We start from the raw sequence: 18,793 nt of genomic DNA on the forward strand, positions 1-18,793 counted from the left end.
ACCAAACTTTGGTTACACTAAACAGCGTCATGGGAAAATACCACGCCTCTGAAAACTGTTAGTGTTGTGTGCTCATGCTTATTATTCCAAACTGGCCTATCTGTCATACTTAATATCCATTTGAGCAACTGCGATCTCTAAACTCTTAACTGTGATTTTAATGAGAAAATATGCCCTAAAATATGAGCTACTGTGTAGAGCTCAGTTCATTTTTGATTGTAGGTTAAAATAAACCTGAAGGGTCCAGCGCAGACGTTTTGGTTTTCCATAGGAGGAAAAGTGCAGGTGTTACTAATAACACTGTGCCTCTGCCTCTGCAACCAAGCAGCAAAAGAAGCCACAACAGTGTGACAGTGGGCCAGCATGCACTATACCATGACGCTAAAACTGACCTGACTGAATGGAACTCAGCCCCCATTAATTTTATTATACTTTTCATTGGCACTCAAAGTTAATGTGCAGTGCAGCTTTACGATTAGAATTTAAAATGGCCACACAAAACTTGGTCCTGCTGCAAATAAATAGCATGAATTATATAGAAAAAGGAATATTACATATGCTATTACAATGTGTCTGATGTTATACCTGGCATAACTGGAATTTAATACCCGTGCCAGGAATAACATAATAATAATAATAACTTCGACACTGTATTCCATTTTTAGCTTCATGTATGTGACCCAGCCCTTAAAAGATGCTGTGATGGTCATGAAACTTTCAAACATTGGCTTGATCGCCCAGAGATGACAGTGACAATCCTAAAGACATTCGTGGAACAAACATTTCTAATTATGCTGTTGTTGCACTATTACACACTTTTCAATGAATTAAGCTTGCTCTTTTTTAGCTGCATCTACGGGCATGTCAGCGTGCTTAAAAAGTAGTTATAGTTGCTCACTGTGGTAAATCACACAGCATGCCAATTTAGAAAGACAGTCTTTCCGAAAATATCTCGACTCGATGAGCATCAATTCAATGATTCCTCTCAGTAGAGAAACAAGAGAAATATAATAAAAAGACAGGTAGACATAAAAGGGAATGCTGTATTATATGGCAGAGAAGGAGAACATCCTACTCTCCTTGTCCGATGACTGCTGGAGAGTCATTGTGGGAGCCTGTACCACCATCTAGAGGATGATGAAAAGGCAAATGAGCAACACCTCTGCACTTGTCAATGTACTATTTAACAGGTCATGACTTACAGAGGAGTTAAATGCTTTGGATCTATGCTATTCCTGATGGATAGAAAAAATAAAAAAAATGGAAGCAAAACATGAAGCTGTTTTAAATTCGTCAGATCTTTGGGGACTTGGGGGGATTTGGTGTGTGTTCACTGAGGAGTTAGCCAGCCGTTGAGGAATAAGAAGTAATTTGGTCATATTACATGAAAGCTAATGGGAAAAAAAAGTGTGCTACATGACACCAATTTAGCATATGAACAACTCATCTTGAAGATGCTGATAAAACATCTGTGTTGTAAAACTGAGGAGAAAATGCTGCTGGATACAGAGTGAATATCTGCCAAATATCTAACTTAAAACTAACTTCACTGCAGTAATTCATCAGCCTTTCAGCAGACAGTTGACTTGTCATCGCAGTAAAAGGACAGGTCTTACTAATGAGATTAATGAGAGCTCTGTTTTATTCAAGTGTCCCAGAGAGCCACGGCCATGAAACAATGGGCCAGCATGCATAATAGCAGGACCCTCAAACCGAAACAGCCGAATGGAATTCAGCCTTGAATAACTTCATTATTTACACTTGTGCTTTTCTGTGACATGAGAAAAAAGCCTACTGGTGACACTACATTCTAGGTCAGTATGATTAATAGAATGTTGCCATCTGCTGGAAGTGTTTATAACTAACACACATTGCATCATAACTTGAAATGTTACACAGTGCTTTCAGTATTGTTGTGGAGCACCTACACTTGAATATTAAAACCTTGTCATTTGCTATTTGCACAAACTCTCATATGAACTCCTCTCTGCTTGCTAAACAACAATGACTGCAAACCATGAGACAAATATTATTTGTCAAACTGCCAGAGCAATAAGTTTGTGTTGCGGCTTACTGATTGAAAAAGCCTGTTTGCATGTTTGCATGAAGTCTACTGTATTGCATTGCTCTGTACACAGATTGGATGAACTAAAACAATAAGTTTGTCGAAGCCTTTCTCGCTTAGAATCACTCTTGCTCTCTTTTAGAGAGACGTCATGTAAGTGATGCTCACACTGTACAGTAACTACAACACACACATGTATTACCAGACAAGAATCTGTTTCTTCTGCTTCTTGCTCTACAATTTAACTGAAAATGTATTTTGGAAAGAACATGCCATTAGATGGGCTTACATTGTTCAGAATATTAAAGACAATTAATTCCCATCTTGAATTTAATGTTTGTTAAAAAGAATAACCTGTTTGCACAGCGGTGCCTGCTGTAAACCATGTATGCGAGTGCGTGCAGAGTGTGTGTGGGAGCTTTTAAGATGTCATGAGGACGATTCTGATCATGACAAATTCTCTCTTGTTCAAGCGAAGATTTATTCAAGATAAAATACATCTTCATTTCCCAGGAGCAGCTGGGAGCTGCTCACTACAACCACAGCCTTCTGCAGTTGGCCACCGGGCAGTTTGTGGTTGAGTACTTTGCTCAGTCGTGCCTCAAGAGTCGCTGGAGAGAGAGAATAGTTCTTCTATGTGTGTGAGGGTGTTTGGTCGTTACATGTCCCTGGTTTATATTGACACACTGAAGGGGTCAAGTGAGGACCCAGAGGGAGGGGGGCTTGGCAGAAGGGTATGTGAGGACATGGGGGTGCTAGACGGGGAGACGCTCTCAGGCAGCCTGCTAGGCATGGCGCCCTGCTTCCCTGTTGCCAGTCCCCTGGCACTAAGACTGGCAACAGCATGCTGTGACTCCATCCCAGCAACAGCGTCACAGATTTGGGCTGGCTGCCACAGGGTCCCCATCCAATCAGGGCACACACAGTGCCAGATCACTCCAGAGGTAGCCAATAGTAAGTCTGGATGTGCTTGGTGTCATCCCTCCCATATGTGAATTCCTTTAAACCCACAAGGTACACAAATGCAGACACAAACACGTAGCTCTAAGTCAAAGACAGAGTGTGCACACATTAGCAGTGACTCTGTGTGCATATGTCTGCGCATGGAAAGGAGAACAGCCTCTGTTTGTGTTTTCACATGGACTTATCTCTTTATCACACCATTTAGTAAGTCCGGTTCTGACTTGTCAGCATCTTCAAATCACTACACCACTTGTGTTTCCAATAAAGGTGTCATGTCAGCACTGCTGCAATGTGGGGCTTTGTCTCACTCTTGTGGACAATCTCAGCAATGCATGGGTGTTTGGACTGTGCCATGGTATAAATCCCCGAAGAATAAATACTGCTTCACACAAGTATATCACCATTTGTTTTACTGTAAGCAATGATAGAGTAGTTCTTCATTACATTGGTTTTTGAGTCTCAAAGTCAGAATTTAAAGGACCAGAGTGTAGGATTTAGGGGGATGTATTGGCAGAAATGGAGTCTAAAATTCCTAATTATGTTTTCAGGAGTGTATAATCAATCACCTGAAAATAAGAATTGTTTAGAATGAGCCCTTCATATCTCCTTATGACTGGGGTCCTCTCCAATGGAGCCCACCGTGTTGCACTGCCATGTTTCTATAATAGCCCAGAATGGACAAACCACCACTGTACTGGTGTCTTCTTGTGGTAGAGTTAAACAATTTAAAGAGGAACCAGAAGCACTTGAAAACCACAGCAGGAAATTCACTCACTGCATCACTGGTAAACCAACTGCTTTTGTTTGCAAACTTTTGTCAGTCAGACCATTCGCAGCATACAGTGATGTTACAGAGTGATGTCAGAGCTTAGCAAGTTTCACCAACCTTTGTGTCAGAACAGCATCCACATTCACACACTCTTATGTTCACTCTCATATACAGCAATGTGCTCACAGTGTAGAGCCCAGCTTTGATGAAGCAGAGCAGCAACACAGGCTGAGGTGGACGAAACACAGTAGAATACAAGAAAGGGTCAGATATTGATCAGGTTGATTTTAGTTGTCACCAATCCATGAAAAGAATCAGCACCAAACATCTCTGCGACAATGTAATGAACACCAGTGAACTGCAGTTTTATGAAATGCTAATTCTCAGCTCACCAAACACATCCTTTATCGTGCTTTCAAAAGGTGTTTCAGATGACTCATGTTTGACAACACAAGGATATGTAGACTCCTTGTCTTCGGTTTTGGATGCGTTCAGTCTGCTGCTCATGGAGTAATTTTTAGATTATTTTTTAATGCAGAGTTTCTGATGCAACCGTGCCTTCTTATGCTGCAATGGCAAAGAATCAAATTCCCGTTTTTCATGTGTAACTGGATGATAAAGAATGAAAACAAAGCAGAATTATTCCTCAGCGAATGAGAAGCAGTGATGTTCAGCTTTTACATGTTACAGGCTTCAGCTGTTTCCAGTCTGACTGCTGAGGTCTGCTGAGGTAAAGTGATGTTTGGAGAGATGGCCTGGTCTGAAATAGAGAAGAGATCATTTTGCTTTTACTTGCTTCATTGTAAATATTGGATGTGGACATTTTTAACATGAGCTGATTTCATCTCTTCAGATATACATACCTTCAAATTTGGTCAACTGTGTTCACACAATTCTAAGTGTAATGTCTTTGTATTTAGGCTAGATGGCAGCATTGTACTTTTACAGTGTCTGGTGGGGTCAGGTGGAGATGGCGCTGGAGGTCATGATTGAGTGATCAGGGCCAAGAGCAAGTATTGAGTAACAGTGGTCCCGAAACTGGTCCCAAAAAGTACCAAAATACAGAAGTGAAACCATGCAAAGAACAGTGCATCAGGTGTGAGGTGTGGTTATACCTGTAAACACTGCACATTTAAATATCTCATATCCGTTTATGTATGATATCACATAGATTTTACATGGCTTTGCTGAAGGTTTTAGTTCTCATTCTTTATTATTATTGGTCTCAAGAACTAACATACTGTAAAATCTCTGAATTGACATACTGAGTTCAACGTGGTGTTGCTTCACTGCTCCAATGAACTAAAGCCATGTCATGTGACCAGTCCAATGCAATACAACCTGACATAAAGAACTAAATGTTTTGACCAAACATTATTTCAACGTCGTATTTTATATTTTTTTCAATGACAAATGCCTCTAAGACATTTACACATAAGCTGTTGACGGCAGGTGCTGGTGAGGTGATGAACATAGCAGCATATGGTGACAAAAAGAACTGGGTCCCCGGGCGCCGGTCGGATGGCAGCCCACCGCTCCTGGTCTGCCACGGAGGAGGGATGACCAGGATGGGTTAAAGGCGGAGGACAAATTTCACCAGTGCATGGCGTGTGTGTGCATGTGGGTGTTACTGTGTGACAAATAAAGGGGATTGTCCCTCTGATACTGCACAATATATAATAAAACTAATTATAAAATGTTTAAAAAAAATTGAAAAGTGCTGTTGTGAGCATTATGGATTGAACGTTTAGAGGTGAAACTACAGACACTATGAACGACTTCAAAATAAATTAGAGAAAAAAGTTGGAGGAGCAACATCAATCTTATCTTTATTTAAACATTTATTTATTTTAAAAAACAGAAAGCTCATAAAATAAATTGTGAAGAATATTTTTTTTTAAGGAAGGTTCAATTGTTTCATTTAATCTGGAAAGACAAGAAAAAATATGAATTAGTAAAATTGCACAAAATGATCAAATTCCTGTAAATTGCACTTACAGACATTGTTTATTTTGCAGATCTTTCATATAACCAAGATATGTACATTACAATTTTGCTGCATTGCTGCATCACAAAATATAAATACACACATGAAAACTGAATGCTGGTCTGACCTCTTTGTAAGGATGTCATATAAACTCATTAGTACCTTGAAAGCAGTGGTTCCAATGGTAAACAGCAGAGTGATGAGGAAGAGAAGGATGAAGGTGAGGGCTGTGTCTCCCATGTTATCGTCTTCTGCCTCAGTGACAGTGTTCCACTGGTGGTTAGTTTGCATCAGGCACTCTGGATGTAGTGACAGCAATTCATCAGTTAATATCTGGGACAACCCACATCCAGATTTGAACAATAGATCACGTGACATGACCGACTTCTAGGATTTTCCTTGATCGTATATTTTAGAACCTCAGATAAAAAAAAATACTATTATTACATTGTTATGACTGTCACCATAAGGCCAGATAGCTTTGCATGTTGTTCCAAAATGTTGATTTTGTCAATAAATGTAAAATAAAATAACAAAATGGTCCCACAATGATCCTAAATTGCTTTTGAAAGACCTCGTCATCAGCTTGTGAAGCGCTGGAGTTCAACCATAAATAACTATCTGTGCTGTGTTTAGAGGGCAAGACCCAGTAGAGGAAACACACATACGGAAAAACAACTTTTTGCTAAATTTCATGGGGTGGTGGAGTTATTCTGGTGAAAACAGCATGATGATGAAAGTTTGATATATTGTTATTGTCACAGAGCTGATATCTACATCAAACTGCATTAGGAAAGCACTGTGACAGGACACTTAGAATAAACATGGAGCTCAAACAAACTGGTTAAATAAAGACATGAACTGCATACGACATACATCAGCAGGGTGATTTTTTTTATTTTGATTTTGAATCTGCATTGAAAAGACAAACACAATGTCACATCACAAGCAACAAACATTCAACAAACAGCAGAAGACACAGCGACACAAAATAACATCTACTGAGCCTTGCATGTTTCAGGGATGTTCATGTTGAGGTTGACCAGGTTGGTTTTCTCAGATGTTCTTTGCTCAATGGACCTGACGATAGCTTTAGTTGTGTTTACCATAGACTCGTGGTAAACTACACAGCTGTACACCATGTCCTTCTTTTGCCACTGCTCATGGCTGAGCAATAACTGGCCATAAACAGAATAGGATCCATGGTTTGGTATAGGGTTTGTGGCGTGGGTCTCATAGTTTGAGTCTGCTTCCTCGTCATCAACAAGCCAAGACACAAAAACGTCCTTAGGGAAGAAGTCTTTCACATAGCAAGTCAGGGTCACCGTTTCTTTTCTAGTATGTTCTACTGGAGGCAGCATAAACACTGAAGGACGCTGAGGCTCTCCTCCTGAAAGCATGAGAGAACAATGAGGCCTCCTGCCACAGATAAAAGTATCTACAGCACTCAAGACAATATCGGCTACAAAATACACTCACAACATGATGAGGAAGAGCTTTTCTTACCGTTATTCTTCTCATAGAGTTTCTTAAATGGCTCGATCCAGTCTGAATGTTCAACAGTGCAGTAGCGCTTCATCCCGTGGCTCCATTCCTCATACGAGATGTCAAGCGAGAGTTTGAATGTGTTTCTTTTATCTTGAACAGGCTTCACTGACGAACCAACCATTTCGTTTCCATGTTCGTCCTCCCACCAAATCTTCCCGAGAGACGGCCTGTTTACCTGGATTTGACATACTATCTTTCCTTTTTTGTGTAAAAACATGTCCTCCAGTGTGGGGCCAGTGATCTTCATGTCCACATCTGCTTCACTACAGCCGGAACACGCTGAGCGAGGAATTAATGGACAATTATTGTACAGAAATTGGCAACCCCCCCCCCCAAACAAAACCCAAAACATCAGTTGAAATTTTACTCACGTCCATGATTACTTGTGTAGGTCACAGATGAATTGACGAATGTTGCACCAATTTCATCTTTCCCGTTAAACTGACATGTGAAAGTAGCGCCGTACTGTTTCCAATCACTGGACGGTACCTTAAGAAAACTCGCTGCACTGTACAGTGTAGTTCCATTCTTGTCCTTTCTGTCCTGAGGAGGTGTTTTGATCTCGTATATTTTGCTGGCGATGTCCTCATTATTTTTCAGCCATTTAATCTCATAATCTTCTGGTGAAAAATCTTTGGCAAAGCAGGAGAAGGAAGCCTCGTTTTGCTCATCAGAGGAGACCAACACCGTAAGAGTTGGCAACTCATAAATCACCTCTGAAAAACAAACACACACACAAATATAAATGCAGGGATATACATGAAAAATATGCAACAGTGTAAATTTTATTTACAATAGGACTTTTTGTACTACCATACATTCATGTTCAGTTCACACGTTTCAACAAGATAAATTTACAAAGGTGTGGTAAAGTCTGTCTCTAATAACATTATTGTTATTATTTTTTTGTCCCTGGTCTTTTCTGTTTTCCTTTTGCTTTTTGCATAAAGAATTCTGAGCTGGATGAACGGCTTTTATTGCATGAATGGTGTGAATTGAAAACCATAAATTTGTTGCACAATGGTAAAATACGTAAACCTGCTAGATTTCAAACCAACTACTACAACTGTTTATATATGACTTAGCATAAGTCTTACTTGGCTTGATGAAATCAACTTGGCCGTTTCCCGCTGGATGATTGACGGCACATTGGAGATGCTCCTCTCCCGCCCAGTCCTGTCTCCTCACTTGGATTTGACTGACTCCCGTATAAGAGTCGCCTTTCTGAACTGGGGGATACTGAATGAAGTCTGTCAAGGCCACGCCATTTTTGGTCCATGCGAAGGCCACTGAGGAGGGTGTAAAGCCAGTGGCAAGACAGCCAAGACTGATCATGTCTCCAGTCCCAGAACCACATTGTACCAGAGGAAACACAGTTGGTCGAATTGAAGTTGCTAAGGCAGACAAAAAAAATATGGAAACCTGTTTTTAAGTCAAAATGTATACTCTGGAGAAAAAAAATCTGATTGGCTTACCTGATGTAACGGTTACCATTGTGCCTTTGCTCTATTAGTCAAAAGCACTGTCACAGTGTCAACACATCCAACATACAAAAACTAGCACCTTAAAGATGCCTCTGATGCCACTCAGGTCGAAATATACCACAGAAAACAGTGAAATTACCACATTTTCCATAGAAAGACCAGAAAAGCTGATTTTACCTGATGTGACGGTCACCATTGTTCCTTTTCCCCAGTAGTCAAAGTAGTCATCACAGTGACTGGTTTCAATGGGACTTATGTACAAAAATACCTTACATCTTTTATCGGCTAATAAATTATTGTATCTATTCAGCAGATTCATAGCAAACATTTACAATGATGACTTGTTTTTGCTGTAAATTACATCTGAGATTAAATCAAAATAGTGAGTTGTCTTCACTCAGAATATATTTTATTATTACTCACCAGAACTTACTGTGCCTTGCGTCCCTTTTCCCCAGTGGTAAGCGTAGCCATGATAGTGACATATTATAATGTACTTCTAATAAAAATACTAAAAGTGTTGTTTCACATGGATGTTTTCAGTTCCCACTGTTCCTTAACCACTTCCCTTGAGGTATTTATTTCCTGTGGTCTGCATTACATTAAATTATGTGTGCTTGCTGACGGTTAGTGAAGGCTTCCTCTTTATCAGACCCTCCTGTCAGCTCCAGTTCCTGCAGCATGGAGTTCACACAACCACATCCACTTCATTCAAGCTCAAATTACTATTAAGCTTGATATAACTTTATGATATTGTTTCACTTAAGTCCTTATTTTTAACATTTAAAGAAAAAAAAAGTGTGTTACCGGCTACTGAATTGAAAATCAGCATACTTATTTCATTTTAAATGGCCATGACTCAGCGCTACTGCTTCACATTGTGCTGCGGTATGAACAAATGGTATTTGTCAGAATTTAATTGTGACATTATTTCCATGTTCAAAACATATAATTCCAGTCTGAAGTTTCCCTTTGTTAGCTGATGAGGAAGCACCTGTGGTGGTGAGGATTGTTTCCTCTGTTACATTAGTATTAACCAGTAAGGGCGTTGACAACCGCAAGTCCATCATCTACACATTTTTGTTCCTCTTTTGAAACTTTTTCTCAGTCTAAATGTGTGTGTTATAGAAGTGCATTTAAGTTAAAGCAAAAATACTAGTTTATATGATAACTTAAAACTTATTGGACCTTGAATTTATGACCATTGTGCCCATTAACTCACTTTAACATACTTTAATTAACCTGACATTGATTAACTGTGAGTGGAAAAAATGATTTAGTCCTTTTCTGTTTGTTTTTCAGTATGTCAAATATACTATCTTGGCTAATACAAAGGAAAAAAGCTTATATTTTATATCTTATCTAACGAACAAAAGGACAATTACACATAAATTCAATTTATCTTTCAACTGTGTGACTGAATATAACCTGTCTAATAAAGGTGGTTTTGTGCATATCCTCTCTCTTTCTTGACGGCACTATGACTTTGTGCCTCAGCTCAGTTTAGGCCAGGTTTTCTTCTTATATTATCATCAATCTTTAAACATCTCTGTTGTTCCTAAGAAGATCTGCCAGACTCATATCTCACTATCTTGTTTTCCGGATCAGCACCACATTTCCGCCTCAGTGGAAGAGGTTTTTGTCACAGGATGTATCACTGTGGCCGCTGCTGTATCCTGCACTGTGACATAACTCCATACAAAAACTCCACTCTGCACAGGCCATCCTGACAACCCTTGAATGACATTCAACACAAGGGACAAGAACTCAAAAATATCGTATCAAATACATCCGCTGTCAAGAAATGTGACAGCCACCTCAATAGTAGTTAAAACTTTAATGGAAACATAAATGACAACCAACATATACAAATGAGACAAGCATTCACATTTATGTTTTTCAGAACACAATATTTAATGATTAGTGCTGCATAAAAACTTTATTGAGACTGAGTGTGAGACTGTGAGTAAGTGCAAAGTAGAAAGCTTCAAGTTGTTTTGACATGTTGAGTTATTGTACAGCGTTGCTCCTTCCTGTCTCACTGTGGCTCTCGAGCACAATAATAAACAGCAGAATCTTCAGTCTTCAGACTGTTCATCTGCAGATACACCTGCTGTCTGCTGTTGTCTCTGGAGATGGTAAACCGGCCTTTCACTGACGGAGAGTAGTATTTGGTGTTACCACTACCAACAAATGAAACCCAATCCAGCCCTTTTCCAGGAGCCTGTCTAATCCAGTGCATATCGTAAACACTGAATGTGAATCCAGAGGCTGTACAGGTCAATCTGTGGTGTTCTCCAGACCTTTTAGCCACTGGTTCAGATTCTGTCAGACCACCATGAACACCTGTAAAGACAAAAACAAGTACACAGCAGTCACTTGTTTTAAGCTGATAATTTTGTTGAGACAACGTCAATTCAAGATCAGTGTAGATCTTCACCTGCCCAGCAGAGAGTTAAAAGCAGCAGTCCTGTCCTATAGTCCATCATGTTAAACTGTGTGTCCACTGTTCTCTGTCCTCCTCTCTGCAGTCAGATAAGTAGAGGTGGAAGACATGTGAGTTTTGCATTGACTCCTCCTCACAGGGAGGATCTGGATTTGACTTGGGTCTCAGTTACTGTTTGGTGTGATACCAGCCAGTTAGATTTGAATTAGGCAAATCTAAAATTTAAACCTACTTAGTTTGAATTTTGTGTTTGAAGTAGATCAGCACCATCCGACACACAACATTAAACATAACCGCACCTGAATTATCATGACACAGAATCTTGACTCTGCCAAAGTATATGGTGACAATTTGTTTGTTACTTCCTAGCGTAATCTCCTCTCACTGACACACACACGCACGCACACACACACACACACACACACACACACACACACACACACACACACTGATTACAGGTTAGATTACAGGATCTTTGGATGCGACTTGGAGCATAGGGAGTCAATAGCTCTGTAATATAACCGAGGGGCAGACCATGTTGGACCTTAAAAGTTACCAAAAGAAACTTGAAGTCAATCCTGAATCTAACTGCCAGCCAATGAAGGGAGGCAAGTATTTGGGTGATATGGGACTTATGATTGGTCTGGCTTAAAATGCATGCAGCAGCATTCTGCACTAGCTCAAGCTGAACCACTGAGGACTGAAAAAGGCTCAAATAGACAAAGACAGGAATAAGCCTTTCGAAGTCAGGAAAAGACAAAGCTGGTTATTGTTGCTTATATTTCACAGGTGGAAGGAACATGATTGAATGAGATTGTTGACATGTGGTTGGAAGCTCAGTTGCAAATTGAATGTGATGTCTAGATTTCTGGCTGTAGATTTTCTCTTGGTTACAAGTTTGTGTGCTCGGTGGTCATGACCAAAGATTATGACTTCTGTCTTGTCTGAGTTCAGCTGCCGAAAGTTACAAATCATCCGTTTCTCAATAGTAGTGAAACTGCCAACTGCCAACATTATCCGGTTTAAAGGACAGTACATCTGTGCATTGTCAGTGTAGCAGTGATCAGTACTGAGGGGTTTTTATTCATGTCTGCTGGTGGGTTGTGTTATTGTGGCTCTCTGGCACAATAATACACAGCAGCGTCTTCAGGCTGCACATTCTGTCCGTTTAGAGTCACTGTGTTGCTGGAGGAGTCCAAGCCGATACTGAACTCCCTGCAATCCTTTCCCTGCAGGCTGTCTGATCCAAGCTGTGAAGGAACTGCTAACAGAATAAGAGACCTGACAGGTGATGGTCAGACGTTGACCTGGCTGCACAGTCACAGAGGCTGGCTGTGTCAACTGATCACACTTCACACCTGTGGAGGAAAACATGTTGAATATTGAATCAGTGTCATAGCAGTGAACAGTGGGTGTGCTGTGATCAGACTGTCAGTGTCTCTGCCTCAGTGAGACTTACAGGATCCAGCAGCAGCAGAGCTACAGAGAACATGGTTGATGTTGAACTTCTACTTATAGGTTCTCTCAGCATCCTGCAGGACTGACATGTGCCTGCAGATTCTGGCAGATAACTGCAGGTGAAGCCTCCACCTCCAGCCTCTTCCAACAGCTTCCATCTGTGATTCTTGCAGGCAGCAGAAGGCTGAAACATATACATGTAGTATAACTTTTATTCATATCTGGACAACGATTTCAGCAGAATCTTCAGTTTTCAGACTGTTCATCTGCAGATACACCTGCTTTCTGCTGTCGTCTCTGGAGATGGTAAACCGGCCTTTCACTGACTCAGAGTAGTATTTGTCGCTACCACTGGGACTGCTTATGTGTGCGATCCACTCCAGGCCTTTTCCAGGAGCCTGTCTGACCCAGTTCATAGGGTAGTCACTGAATGTGAATCCAGAGGCTGTACAGGTCAATCTGTGAGATTCTCCAGGCCTTTTATCCACTGGTTCAGATTCTGTCAGAGTCTGACCATCAACACCTGTCAAGAGGAATAAAAAAACATCAAGTGAAATAAGCTGATGACACAAATAAAAGCTATGTTAGATTCAGATCAGTGTAGATCTTCACCTGCCCAGCAGAGAGTTAAAAGCAGCAGTCCTGTCCTATAGTCCATCATGTTAAACTGTGTGTCCACTGTTCTCTGTCCTCCTCTCTGCAGTCAGATAAGTAGAGGTGGAAGACATGTGAGTTTTGCATTGACTCCTCCTCACAGTGTGGAAGTGGATTTGACTTGGATCTCAGTTACTGTTTGATGAAAGTGCAGAATGAATGTTTACTGTACATCAGTCATTCCTCCAAGAGTCCCTCTGACATGTTTCAGTATAATTTGTGTCACAGGATGACAAACACATTATTCAAAAAGGTTGTGCTTCACTGTTACAACAGTCTGCATCATTTGATGACTTTGACATGTTTATACATGTTGCAATAAGTGGCTATTACTGAACTACAGTATAATAGAAAAATAATTCTCTCACAAAGTGCTCATAAGTCAGACCATCTTCAGGATATCAGGAAAAAGAAAATCCCCTTTGTTGGTCCTGAGGAACAATAATGTAGGAGTTGTGATGGCAGCCAGTTAAATTTAATTTTGGCAACTCCAAAATTTGAAACCTATTTAGTTTGAATTTTGCTTTTGAAGTAGATCAGGTCATCATCCAATAAACAATATTAAACATAACCGCAACTGAATTATCATGAAACAAATTCTTGCATTGCAATAGTTCAGGCATGAAAATTTGCTTGCTAGGTGGTCATGACCAAATGGCTTGTTGCTCAGGTCTGCTGATGGTTTATGTTATTGTGGATCTCTGGCACAGTAATACACAGCAGTGTCTTCAGGCTGCACATTCTGTCCGTTTAGAGTCACTGTCTTGCTGGAGGAGTCAGAGCTGATACTGAACTTGTTCTTCAGTGAATCTTTGTAGTGTGTTGTGGATCCAAAAGATGCATGTCCAATCCATTCCAGTCCTTTCCCTGCAGGCTGTCTGATCCAAGCTGTGTAGTAGTCGCTAAGAGAATAAGAGACCTGACAGGTGATGGTCAGATGTTGACCTGGCTGCACAGTCACAGAGGCTGGCTGTGTCAACTGTTCACACACAGAGCTTCAGAGATCATGGTTGATGTTGAAAGTGATCTGATTGGAGCTTCTCTTCTTCTGCTGCAAATGACAGCACGACACCAAGTCTTTATAGCAGACAAACTAACATTGTCATTTACCGTCAGATCAGCAGAATATTCACTTTTTGTGTTTCTGAACCTTCACCCATAACAACCTGAAGATTCCTGCATTTGCGAATTCTAGGAGACAGCTTAGGCAAGACTTCCACCTTTCAGTTCTCTCAGCATCCTGCATGACTGACATATGCCTGCAGATTCTGGCGGATAACTGCAGGTGAAACCTCGACCTCCAGCCACTTCCAGCAACTTGCGTCTGCTGATTCTTGCAGACAGCAGAAGCCTCCACCTGCAGATTTATTTAGACAGATGCAGCAGAAGCCACCACTTTCAGCTTCTGCCACGAAGATGTAACTGTAATCTTAACTTGCATTTTCTGGCAGGCAGCCACAACCCAATCCTCCACCCACAGCCTCTGCAGGCAACTTGCTGTTGAAGTCTCAACCGGGCATTTTAATTAGCAGGAAAATTGAGGAGTTTGACAAGGGCCAGTTTTGATGGCTAGACGACTGGGTCAGAGCATCTCCAAAACTGCAGCTCTTGTAGGGTGTTTGCGGTCTGCAGTGGTGAGTATCTATCAAACTGTTGAGCAGATTAAAAGAAGCAAAATTCAACATTTTATTACTTTTTTTTTTTTTTCAGGTCTGTGTGTGCATGTGCCTCCATTAACAAAAGCCACACAATTTACCTGTTGCATTCTCTGTGATGTTTATACCAACATTGGTGCTTAGATGTGGAATAAAAGGTGTGACGTTCATATGTGATAACCTGCAAACCCAAATACACTTTTCATCATAGAGGGGCTTTGTGGATTCCTTCCATTTGTTTGGGTGGCATGGGAGACTGCCCATTCTCAAGGTTGCTTATTCATTCAGCTTTCATCATAATGTCTCACAAGCACAAGAAGAAACAGCAGCTCATGAGTCATCCAGCTGTTTATCTTCAAATCTATTAGAGATGCTGAGATGGTGAACTACAACTAGATGAACACATGAAGCAGTCACTGCTGATCCAACTCTTAAAATCTTGTGTTCGTGTTGTGGTGAAGCAAGCTCACAAAGGGTTTCAGTGTCAGTCAGTTCAAATCAATGAGATAATCAGATATGAAAGTCTTCTTGTCATGCCAGAGGAGATAGAAACTTGACACTGACACTGTCATCTAGTGTTTATCAAAGGAACTGCAACATTAATTTACACTCCCATATTGTGAGAGACTTGAGAGGCCAAACAATATAAACATTAATGTGGCTGAAATATATACATGTAGTTTATCTTTTATTCATATCTGGACAATGATTTCAGCAGAATCTTCAGTCTTCAGACTGTTCATCTGCAGATACAGCTGCTGTCTGCTGTCGTCTCTGGAGATGGTAAACCGGCCTTGCACTGACTCAGAGTAGAAGGTGCTGCTGCCACCACCACCACTGATAGCAGAGATCCACTCCAGGCCTTTTCCAGGAGCCTGTCTGACCCAGTGCATAAAGTAGCCACTGAATGATAATCCAGAGGCTGTACAGGTCAATCTGTGAGATTCTCCAGGCCTTTTAACCACTGGTTCAGATTCTGTCAGAGTCTGACCATCAACACCTGTCAAGAGGAATAAAAACATCAAGTGAAATAAGCTGATGACACAAATAAAAGCTATATTAGATTAAGATCAGTGTAGATCTTCACCTGCCCAGCAGAGAGTTAAAAGCAGCAGTCCTGTCCTATAGTCCATCATGTTAAACTGTGTGTCCACTGTTCTCTGTCCTCCTCTCTGCAGTCAGATAAGTAGAGGTGGAAGATTGGATTGGATGACTGGACATAGACACCGATCAGGCTTAACATTATGACCACTGACAGGTGACATGAATAACATTTATTGTCTCTTCATCATGGCACCTGCTAGTGGGTGGGATACATTCGGCAGCAAGTGAACATTTTGTCCTCAAATTTGATGTTTTAATAGCAGGAAAATGGGATTGAGGTATTGAGGAGTTTGACAAGGGCCAGTTTTGATGGCTAGATGACTGGGTCAGAGCATCTCCGAAACTGCAGCTCTTGTAGGGTGTTTCCGGTCTGCAGTGGTGAGTATCTATCAAAAGTGATCCAATAAAGGAACTGTGGTGAACCGGCGACAGGTGGCTCATTGATGCACAAGGGGAGCGAAGGCTGGACCATGTGGTCGAATCCAACAGACTAGCAACTGTTGTTCAAATTGCCAACAAACTCAATGCTGGTTCTGAAAGAAAGGTGTCAGGATACACAGTGCATCACAGTTTGTTGCATCAGCATGCTGACCCCTGTCCACTGCCAACAATGGGCATGCAAGCATCAGAACTGGACTACAGAACAATAGAAGAAGGTGGCCTGGTCTGATGAATCACATTTTCTTTTACGTTATGTCGATGGCTGGGGAACACATGGCACCAGGATGCACTATGGGAAGAAGGCAACCCGGCAGAGGCAGTGTGATGCTTTGGTCAATATTCTGCTGGGAAACCTCGGGTCCTCACATCCATGGATGTTACTTTGTAATGTACCACCTACCTAAGCATTGTTGCAGATCATGTACATGGGGCAGCTGTGGCGCAGGAGGTAGAGCGGTTGTCCAACAATGAGGATGGAGGTTTGATCCCTGGCCTCGGCCGTCCACATGCCAAAGTATCCTTGGGTAAGATAGGGAACCCTAAAACTACCCCTGATGCTGTGTCATCGGTGTGAATTCATTTGTACGTCGCTTTGGATAAAAGTGTCTGCCCAATGGTTAATTGTAATTGTAATTGTAATGTACACCCTTTTATGTAAACAGTATTCCATGATGGCTGTGGCCTCTTTCAGCAGGATAATGCCCCTTGCCACAAAGCAAAAATAGTTCAGCAATGGTTTGAGGAGCACAACAACAAGTTTGAGGTGTTGACTTGGCCTCCAGATTCCCCAGATCTCAATCCAATTGAGCATCTGTGGGATGTGCCAGACAAACAAGTCCAATCCATGGAGGCCCCACCTCGCAACCTACAGGACTTAAAGGATCTGCTGCTAACATCTTGGTGCCAGATACCACAGGACACCTTCAGGGCCTAGTGGAGCCCATGCCTGATGGGTCAGGGCTGTTTTAGCAGCGAAAGGGGGACCAACACAATATAGGGAGGTGGACATAAAGCCTGATGGGTATATATCAGTTAGCAGTAATTGGCTGAGTCCATCAGCAGTTGTTTTGTTTTTTTGAGGGGGCAATTTTTTGTATTTTATTATGCTAATTTATTGATCTGTCTCCAATGAATAAGTAAGGGGCAGTGGCAGTGGCTCGGGCTGTTGACTCCAGGTGCTGGAGAGGTGATGAACAAAGCAGCATATCACACAATATATAATAAAATATATATTATAAATATTTTGTATTGAACTTTTACATGTGAAACCATAGATGGTATGAACAATTTCAAAATAACAGAGGAGGGAAAAAAAGTTGAAGGAGCAACACCAGCAGTTCCTTTAAATATTTATTTTCAAAAACACACAAAGCTCTCGCAATCAAAAAAGGACAATTGTGAAAAATTCTGTGAAAAACACTTTTATTCCTCAGAAAGTTCATGTTTCATTTAACCTGAAAAGACAGAAAAAAAAAGAATTAGCAAAATTGCATCAAAATGATGAAATTCCTGCTATTTGCCACCATTTATTGTAAATGTGTCATATGACCCACATATGCATTACAGTTACATTGCTGCATCATAAAATCCAACACTTACGCACACAGATCCTGAAAGCTGGCCTAATCTTTGTTAGGATGTCCTTCATAGTTCAGGAATAACTTAAAGTAATAGTGGAACCTAAATCATTTTCTGGTTCTCTGTGCACAACTCTCACACATAAGCTCATTATTACCTTGAAAGCAGTGGTTCCAATGGCAAACAGCAGAGTGATGAGGAAGAGAAGGATGAAGGTGAGGGCTGTGTCTCCCATGTTATCGTCTTCTGCCTCAGTGGCAGTGTTGCATTGGTAGTAGTATTGGTCGTCCAGGCACTCTGGATGAAGTGACAGAAATTCATCAGTTAATATTTGGGACAACACACACCCAGATTTGAACAATAGATCACATGACAATGTGATGACACAAAATCTATTGACTTCCTTTAGTAGGGTCACATATTTTCAAGTCTCACAGGTCAGAGTAGATTTAATCAGTCAGTCAGTCAAAAAAACAAACAAACAAACAAAAAAACAGTACTGGTTAAACGTCTTGTTACTTATTGCGTTGTCAGTGCAAACTGTGGCATAAGGCCTAATAGTTTAGCATGTTCCTCAAAAATGTTTATCACATTGATAAATGTTAAATAAAATTATAACATGTTCTATGATGATCCTGAAT

At 40.9% G+C, this 18,793-nt stretch overlaps 1 protein-coding gene across 1 annotated transcript; it reads right to left on the reverse strand.

The window, feature by feature from the left end:
* Window positions 1–6,680: 6,680 nt before the first annotated feature.
* Window positions 6,681–13,381, reverse strand: LOC143333474 (immunoglobulin gamma-1 heavy chain-like). The gene is made up of 8 exons (XM_076751521.1): window positions 13,333–13,381; window positions 13,048–13,243; window positions 10,859–10,999; window positions 8,994–9,067; window positions 8,430–8,726; window positions 7,716–8,048; window positions 7,291–7,611; window positions 6,681–7,174 (listed from the first exon to the last, which is right to left on the reverse strand). Exons 1-8 carry the CDS (start codon window positions 13,379–13,381, stop codon window positions 6,783–6,785), a joined length of 1,803 nt encoding a protein of 600 aa, XP_076607636.1. The 3' UTR covers window positions 6,681–6,782.
* Window positions 13,382–18,793: the final 5,412 nt, after the last annotated feature.

This window comes from Chaetodon auriga, chromosome 16, assembly GCF_051107435.1.
Source record: "Chaetodon auriga isolate fChaAug3 chromosome 16, fChaAug3.hap1, whole genome shotgun sequence".
NCBI lineage: Eukaryota > Metazoa > Chordata > Actinopteri > Chaetodontiformes > Chaetodontidae > Chaetodon > Chaetodon auriga.